Below are 9607 nucleotides of genomic sequence, written 5' to 3' on the forward strand. Positions count from 1 at the left end.
CATAAAACCCAGTATTCCAATAGCTGTTTTTTTATTTTAAATTTAAATCTTATCTGCCAAAGGTGCTGCTTTTAAGGTCTTGTGAATCTGAAAACCAAAACCCACTGATCATCCAGCTGTTACTCACTTGAGTGTTAGCAGTGGTTCAGTTGATAGCATTCTCGCCTCTGATTCACAAGGTTCTGGGTTCAAGTCCTACTTCAGGGCTTAAGCATAAAATTCTATGCAAACATTCCAGTGAAGTACTAAGGGAGTCCTGCACTCTCACGTCGTCTTTCAGATGAGTTTTAAACCAAGACCCCAGCTGCTTGCTGGGGTAGATGTAAAAAATCCCATGGCACTGTTTCAATGAAGAGCAGGGGAGTTATCCAAGGTGTCCTGGCCAATATTTACTCCTCAATCAACATACACGGACTATAATTTTTTTTAAAAGTACTCCTGTAAAACGCTTTGAGATGTCTGGTAGTCCTGGAAGGATTATATAAATACAAGTCTTACTTTCTTTTTACTTCCAACCACTTTGGGGAGCTGCTCCCAAATCCTACTCTATTTCCTCCCTTCCAACCAACTTTTAATCCAATTTGATACCCTCCCACTAATTTCACGCCCCTCAATCTTTTCCAGTAGTATCCTGGTGATACCTAGTCAAAGGCTTTCTTAATGTCCACACACAACACATCCAATACATTTATCCCAACCACCATATGCATCACCTCCAAAAAGAATGTAGCGAGGTCTCACCCGACAAAGAGCCCTGAGTATAATGATTGAGCAATCCTAACCCAGCACACAGCGATCCAAGTTTGCAACACAAAATGCAATGGATGTCATGCTCATTAGATCATTGGAAATAGATTGTGTGCAGCATAGAAATGTTGCACCTTGCAGTGAAGGGGTAGGGGTGGAAGGAAGATGGCATCCTTCTGAATTTGCAGTGGTACAATGAAACTCTATACTTCATCTAACAATACTACATTTCACCCAGAAGCATCCATATGTTGCTAAGTCTTCTTCACCTAACATCCACCCAAGTTCATTTTCCAGGAGATATGAATCAGAAGTGGGAACTCTAGCTAATTTTTTTATCTTGCCACCCAGGGACACTAAGATCAACTACAGCATTTGGAATGCTGTAAAGGCTGAAATAAGCTAACTTAATAGGCCTTGGAGTGGCAATTTTTATGCTCAATACTACACTACTGTACTTCAAAGATAAGAAATACTGTGTACATCACATTTGACTTAGAAGACTGTAATCTCATTTTAAGGTTCAGGTGACATCAATAAAATATTTGACTTAAGGTCATTTGCATGCACTCCTAGGTATCCACTGTTCTTCACAGAACAAAACTGTGAAGGACAGGTTTTCGCATTTTAATATTGTACAATTATTCTAACAAAGGCAGGAAAAAAAAATCCAAAATATTGCATTTATTAGGTAAAAGCTAAGCTTAAATACTGTACCAAAAAAAAAATTTATTCAGATGTACGCATGTTACTAGATAATTGGCACGAATTAAAAACACGGACCTAACCCCAAGTTGCTTTTGAGCCATTGCAGGCTGCTGAGTTTTCAAAATGATGCCATGTTTGTGTTTCACTTACCTCCATATCTATGACTCCATATTCCTTATTTTCAAACATATGATTGCAGTTGTTAATAATTGCTTTCAGGATCTCGTAGTTATGTTCAATACACTCCCTTAATTTGTTCACGTGAGGAAGGAAATTAGGAAGCAGCTTCCGATGAGCTGCTGGAAGGGACTGGAATTGCTTTTCAGAACGAGTTACCCTCTCATGAGCATAAATCCTGGAAAGTGAAGTTGCATTGAAAAATGAGCAGGAAAATTGTGAACAATGCAACAAATTTCACAAGCATAACTGCTGAACCTGCAATTTTTCATCTTATAGCCTATTAGCTTATACCAAAGTCCTGGAGTCCATCATTTAAATATTTATAAAACTTACAGCAATCATATTAAATTGATATTAATGCCAACTATCTTTATCAAAACATAATTATGAAATTGCCAATACAAGCTTGCATAATATCCTTAAAAAATGCTATCAATATTTAAGAATGCTATTATGCCAAAATAATTATAATTTGCCAGAAAAGTGGCCGGAGAAATTATGCAAAATGCTTAAAACAAGCATTGTATCTTTTAATGACTGGACACAACAAGAACAGCATCCAAGGCAATGACAAATTCCAAACTATTGCCTGTACCACATTTGCAAATCTTATGGAGAACACCAATGCAGTGTTTATGGATAGTCTGTGCTCTTCAAGTGTTGAATAATGCACAGTAGAAGGGAGAAAGCAAGAAAAGATAGAGAAACATGTGAAATAAAACAACACATATCTATAGCCTCCAAATGAGTCAAAACTGTGAACAACTTTTACTTTAGAACCACTATTATGTTAAAAAGATGCAAACAATATAGTTCAAAAAAGGCACCTCAACTATTCCCTGTGAAAAAAAAGTAGCGGGTCCTTTGTTTTCAAAGTAAATTATTAAGCTGCGATTTCATTGGATTTTTTTTTAAACTGGGTACGATGTCACCAGTAACTCATTGGCAGCACTCTCACCTTTGATTCAGAGCACAAGAACATAAGAAAAAGGATAAGAATGCCAATCCAGCCAGCTCTGTAATTCAATACGATCATGGCAGATCTTCTGTTTCAACTTCCCTTTCCCCCTTCTCCCTATGTCCCTTGATTCCCTGAGAGACCAAAAAATCTATCTCAGCCTTAAATATATTCAATGATGGAGCATTCACAGCCCTTTGGGCGTAGTGAATTCCAAAGTTTCACAACCTTTTGAGTGAAGAAATGCCTCTCAGTCCTAAATGATTGCCCCCTTATCCTGAGACTCTGTACCGATGTCCTAGATTCCCCAGCCAGGGTAAACAACCTCTCAGTGTCTACCCTATCAAGCTAGAAGATTGCAGATTCAAGTCCCACTTCAGAGACTCGAATACAAAATTGAGGCAGACACTCCAATACAGTATCAAGGGAGTGCTGCACAGATAACGTATTAAAATGAAGCTCTGTTGGCTCTCACATGTGGATGGAAAAGATCTCATGGCACTACTTTGAAGAAGAGGTGAGTTCCCTCAAACCTCAGCCAGCGGCACTAAAACAAATCATGTGATCTTTGTCGCATTGCTGTTTATAGGACCTTGCTTTGCACAAATTGCTTTTAAGTTTCTTACATTACAATAGTGACTACACTTCAAAAATGCTGCACTGCCTGTAAAGCAGCTTGGGGCATTGAGGTTGAGACAGGCACTATATAAATGTCAGTCTTTTTTCACCAATTAATGCAATTACTTTGCTATTTAGTTAGTGTCAAAATATTTATTTTAATGATGAAATCACTGAAATAAACACACACTACTAAATGAGTTAAAAAAACTAAAAAAAATACAAAATAAAACTATTCTGCCACCAGTTACCAGCAGAAGAGGGAAAACACAGATTACCTACAACAAAAGTGTAAGAAAAAAAAATAATGGTAAATGTAATTCCATAACAAAATAACCAACTATAAATAAAACTGAAAATTATGAGTTCACAGCTAAAGCTGTATTAATGATATGCCCCATCTGTCTGTTACAGTTTGCGGGCTCATTCAGTTCTCATTCAACAGTCTGATTAAATTTTCCATGATTATGCCATGCCCTTATAACCTGAAATTTGTGCCATTGCTAACAAAGACACAATTCACGTGACTTTACTGAATTACCGGATAATCCAAGAACTAAAATACAGTTTAGATTTTTATACTGAAGTCTGTCACATGAAATCTTGCCTTATTAGCGACAACTTTCATCACTTTGAATAATTATACATTACAAAAAGTAATATAAAAATCTGGTGCATAGTTTACAATTCCACACTTAAAATTTTAACAACTGAGAACATGGGCTATCACTTAGACATTAAAGCAAGCTATTGCATGTCATTCAACTCTCAGCCTAGAAGTTACAGGAACAATCTGTACGCTTTTTATCAAATGGTATACCGCATAGCATATTTTTCATTCACAGCTATAGGACAAAAAAGGTACAACACTGAAGGAAAGCCAAAACTCTTCAGAGACTTCAATGCTCAGTTGAGAACATGGAGGCACACCTTCCCACTTACATCATGCTGTATCTACTGACCTCAACACACCTATTATACAATAATTAAAATTTATGGCTGGCAACTAGTTTCAGCATAATTCAATCCAGCATTCCACAGATATGTTAACTATTCAAATGAATTACTATCTTGTTCCTCATTAGTGCCACTCACTGACAATTATCCCACATACAAAATGTTATGTCTTCACTTCAATTGTGATCAACATTACATTTTCTGTCCTGGTCTTCACTAGATAAACTGAACACTAAGATAATCCAAAAGTGAGAGAGTGGCACTGTTACAGGGATGCATTGGGAAGTGCTAACCAATCCCTCGATTTTCAAATTCCACTTCAGACTATTGTTCAGTGAGAACAAGAGTATTATTATATGTATTGATTCTCTCATGTTATCAGCTGTAGTTCATTGCAAAACTGGTGTTCCATAGATTAAGAGTCAGTGGAAGTGGAGTGATCATAACAGAACTGCAAATTCAAACAGAACTATATGCTTACATGTCCAGCATCAAAATGCTAGAACCGCTAATCCAGCTTTAATTAGTAAATTTTAAAATTTATTACATTTGATTACATATTTAATATAATTACTTCACAATTAGCAGATTCTGGTGGACCATTTTACTAAACAAAGGCCCGATTAGTTTCTATACTAACCTAATTAAGAATTGAATACCACTCATGTTTTCATACTGTCTTTTAGGTTTAAGTTATGGATTTCTCTATAAGCTTTGTGCAAGTTATTGTATGTTATTTTCAAGTGCCTGGGTGCAGAAGTTAGTTGATTTGCGCTCTCAGATATTTCATTTTCAAACACATGGCATTACTGCTTATTGTGATGAAACATGGAATATGATGTATTTTGATGATTAATGCTATTAAAATGGACTTTGATAATTAATACGTTTCTAAGCTCTTTTTTTGATTTCTTGCAATTAAAGTTAGTATTTTACTAACTTATTTGGGACATTCAAAATTAAACTAGGCCTATACACATATAATATCTGCTTCCCTTTCCTTCTTACCATTACTTACAGCAGACAAAAGCAAATCCGGTTTCAGACAGCCTTAGCTGGCCTTAACTAGCGTCTCAATTTAGAAAGTAAAACTGTTCCATACACAATGGATGCAAAATATACATGCCCTAATTTTGTAACTTAATTTTGATTTGAAAAGCATTTTAATAAAAATCAGAAATTTATGATATATGTAGAATACACGCTGGGCATTGAGGATAACAGACTGGAAGTCAGTGTCATTCAGTGCTGTGCTATTTACTTTCAATACACTATTTCTATCCCTTGGATCTTCTACGGAGCATAGGACGTGAAATCAAATTGAATCCTGAAAAATGTATTGAAAAAAATCAAGAAACAAGTGGAAATTATGTATTTTATTTTTAAAAATCAAATTCAGTTATAAAAACACATATTCTGAATATACAAGAGAGTTCCATGATGGATCTCCTAATTTAGAATGAATGTAGAGTACTGACGCTAACAATGGTAATAGAATTTAAAGGAATGTAAGAATATAAATAGGTGCATGATTAGACCACACTGCTCCAAGAGCCTGCTCTGATATTCATTAAGCCTATGGCTGAACCTCGACTCCACTTTCCGGCTTGATCCCCATATGCCTTGATTCCCCTGGATTCCAAAAACCTATCAATCTCTACCTTGAATATATTCAATGACTGAGCAGACACAGCTTTGGGTAGACAATTCCAAAGATTTACAACCCGTTGAGTCAAGAAATTTCTCATCTCAATCCTAAATGGCCAACCCTTTATCATGAGACAATGACCCCCAGTTCTAGCCATGGGAAACAGCCTCTCAGCATCTATCCTGTTATACTCTCTCAAAATCTTATAGTTTCAATGAGATCATCTTTCATTCTTCTAAACTTCAGTATGGGCCCATTCTTCTCAATCTCGCCTCAAAGACCAACCCTTTCATCGCCGGAATCAATCCAGTGAACATTTGCTTTTCCCCCTCTAAGGCAAGTGCCTGCATATCCTTCCAGAGGTACACAGCGTTCCAGGTGCGATCTCATCAAAGTTCTATATAATTGCAACAAGACTTCCTTACCTGTTACACTAACTCCCTTTCGAATAAGACTGTTTACCTATATTTTCAACATCTGCCTTCCTAATTGCTTGCTATACCTGTATATAAACTTTCAATGTTTCTTGTACAAGGACATTCCAATTCCTCTGAATACCAACATTTAATAGTTTCCCACCTTGTAAAAAAATATTTTTCTACTCTTCTTACCAAAGTGAAAAACCTCATTTCCCCATATTATACTCCCATCTATTGCCTCCTAGCTCACTCACTTGACCTGTCTACATCCTTTTACAGACTTTGTGTTCTCCTCACAGCTCAAGTTTCCCACCTAGCTTTGTATCATCAGCAAACTTGGATACGTTACATTTGATTGCTTCAATCATTATCAATGACTTAGATGAAAATAGCCGAGGCTGGAACACTAATCACTGTGGTACCCTACCAGTAACAGCATGCCAATGTTTCCTGTCCTTTAACCAATCCTCCATCATGCTAATATATTAACCCCAGCTCCATAAGCCCTTATATTGCATATTCTTTTGTGTGGTGCCTCACTGAATTTACTAAACATCCATGTAAAAAAAATTTTAATAACAAAAATGTTGAAATCTACACAATGACTACTGGTACTATAACTACTGAACTATTTTACAGAAGCAGATAACATACAAGAGAAAATACTTTTTCATACGAGTGGTTCGGGTTTGGAATGCACTGCCTGAAAGTGTGATGGAGGCAGGTTCAATCGAGGCATTCAAGAGGGCATTAAATGATTATCTGAATAGAAACAATGTGCAGGGATACAGGAAAAAGGCAGGGCAACGGCACTAGGTCACAGTGCTCATTTGGAGAGCCGGTGCAGACATGATGGGCCGAACAGCCTCCTTCTGTGCCATTAAAATTCTGTGATTCTGTAATATTAAGCATATCTGTATGGGACATAAAGAATTTCAAAATTATTCCTTCTTTTCTCTAACAATTGTTTGTGTGAATCTTAAGCATTTTCATCCTCTTCTTGCCCCCATTAAAAAATAGGGTGCTACTCTTAGATAAAAAGGTCAGTAGGTTAAGTTTGTGTTTCATTGTGGGAGGGGAGGAGATAGGAAAAGCAGTATGCCACTGGGAGATTATACATAAACCAAGGGACGGTTTGCCTAGATTTTCGAAAGACTCGTGCCCTTTAAGTCCCCTAGAAATTACAATAGAACAGGATTTATCAACAAATAAATACAAAAATCACTGAACAGACATGCAGGTAATTATAAAGAAGCTGAGTAAATGTAAATGGTGCTGTAGATCAAGGTTTGTGTGTGTTGCTGTCAGACAGCCTCTGACCACCTCCCCCTCTCTCAGGCCTGGGCTGCCTCCTCTACCCCCCACCCCCAACCCCCTCACTCCCTCTCCCTCACTCACTCTGGGTGGCCGCCTGTGTTTTTCCAGTTTACCTATAATATCTAAAAGCATTAATGATTTTCCAGAAGTGCTCTTTCTCCAAACGCTCCTCCTCCTCCTCCTTCTCTTGTTCCTCCCCGGGGCACTGCTGGTTCCCCTCGTTCTCCATCTTCTCTCTGCTCGGTGAAGCCGCCACCAACAAATTCCCTTCCTCACAACCGCGCCGAGGAGACGGCAGGAAGAGCGGCCACACCGCACTTACCAACCGTACTCCCGCCTCACAGCGACACCCGGAGGGCCGGAGGATGTACCAACACGGCGCTGAATAAGCGGCAAGTCGGGAGACAATGAGCAGAAGAATCCACTTGTGAAGTTGTTCACATTTGACGTTAAAACTGGTTATATGAATAAACGCCTTCATATCACAGAATTGTTACAGCTCAGAAGGCGGCCATTTGGCCCATCGTGTCTGCGATTCACTTTGTGCCTTTCTCTCGCCTTCTCCCCACAGCCCTGAAAATTTCGGATAACAGTCTAATTCCCTTTTGAATGCTTTGATTGAACCTGTCTTCACCTTCACCATGTGTCAGACAGTGCATTCCAGACCTTAACCATTCGCTGAAGATGTTTCTTGCTCATGTCCCTTTCGCTTCTTTTGCCAATTATTTTAAATCTTTGCCCTCTTGTTTTGATCCTTTCACACATGGAAGCAGTTTCTCCCTCCTCTTGCCCAGTCCCTTCATGATTTTGAATATTTCTATCAAATCTCTCTCAGCCTTCTTTTCTCCAAGGAAAACTGACATGACTTCTCCAATCTATATTCATAATTGAAATTCCGGATCCTGAGAAACATTCTTGTGAACCTTTTCTGCACTCTCCAATGTTTCAGATCCTTCCTAAAGTGCAACACCCAGAACATACATATATATAAAATAAAGGGTACAATTCTAAAGGGGATGCAGGAGCAGAAGGCCCTGGATAAGACACAAGTTCAACCTAACTTTCTTGCTGTTGTACTCTATGTCCCTATTAATAAAGCCTGGCATACCGTATCCTTTGTTAACTGTTCTCTCAACCTATCACGCTGTCTTCAATGACTTATGCACATATACACCCAGGACCACTTGCTCCTGCAGCTCCTTTAGAATTGTACCCTTTATTTTATATTTTATATTTACATTCAGCTTCATTTTGTTCATATACCTAACTCAGAAACAGTTTTGTTGTTGAACTGTGCACTGAATTTAATGAGCTGAACAAAATATGTAAGTGAGTAGGCAAAGGGAACTACTGAGCCATTATTTCACTTTAGTTGCTTGTAAAATAACAGAATCAATTGTCAGGAGAATGCTTGAGAATTATCTACGACAGCTCCATCCTGAACAGCAGTTAACTTATGGAAGATGCAACCCTCGATTTGCTTGAAATGAGTACAGACTATGTCGACAGTGGTAAACCCTACAATGTTATGCACTTTGACTTCCAAAGGGCTTTGGATGAATTTTCACACAATAATTAATTAATAATTAAAGATTATTAATTAAGCACAAAGCTGTGGGGATTTAGGGTAAAACTTGCATATGAATATGAAATTGGCTGAGTAGTAGAAAACAGCAGGCAATGGTTGCAAGGGAATGTCACGGTATGGGGGAAGTACTGAGCTAGGTGTCCCAGGAATTCATGTTGGGGCCACTATTGTTTCCATGTTACATCAATACTTGAATTCAGATTGGTCAAATTTACAAATGATAGCAAATTAGGTGAAGTAAAATTAAAGCAGCCAGTCCGAAATTAGAATATTAGCTAAACAAAATGTGTGGCAGATTAAATTTGATACAGACAGGTATAAGTCATAGCCTTTTTCTTTCTCTTGTCAGGGGCCCACGTTTCCTGTATCCTCCTGTGCCTATTACTCAGTTCAGCTTTCTTTCACTTTTTCCCTCTTGGATACTGTGCCCCCAAACAACCCATACCTACCCAAAGCCTTTACCATTC

At 38.0% G+C, this 9607-nt stretch overlaps 1 protein-coding gene across 5 annotated transcripts in view; it reads right to left on the minus strand.

The window, feature by feature from the left end:
- Positions 1 to 7820, minus strand: part of carnmt1 (carnosine N-methyltransferase 1) — a 36132-nt gene extending 28312 nt beyond the window's left edge. For 4 of the 5 annotated variants that reach the window (XR_013580058.1, XM_078567246.1, XM_078567223.1 and 1 more), the window contains exons 1-2: positions 7666 to 7814; positions 1606 to 1810 (exon numbers count right to left, since the gene is read on the minus strand). Coding sequence is in view for 4 of the 5 variants with exons in the window: in XM_078567246.1 (XP_078423372.1) it covers positions 1606 to 1810; positions 7666 to 7781 (321 nt within the window). In the remaining variant the exon portion in view is untranslated. Of the gene's footprint in view, positions 1 to 1605; positions 1811 to 7665 lie in introns of all 5 variants that reach the window. The other variant, XM_078567214.1, reaches the window with a different exon arrangement.
- Positions 7821 to 9607: the final 1787 nt, after the last annotated feature.

This window comes from Cetorhinus maximus, chromosome 2 (assembly GCF_964194155.1).
Source record: "Cetorhinus maximus chromosome 2, sCetMax3.hap1.1, whole genome shotgun sequence".
NCBI classification, from domain to species: Eukaryota; Metazoa; Chordata; class Chondrichthyes; order Lamniformes; family Cetorhinidae; genus Cetorhinus; species Cetorhinus maximus.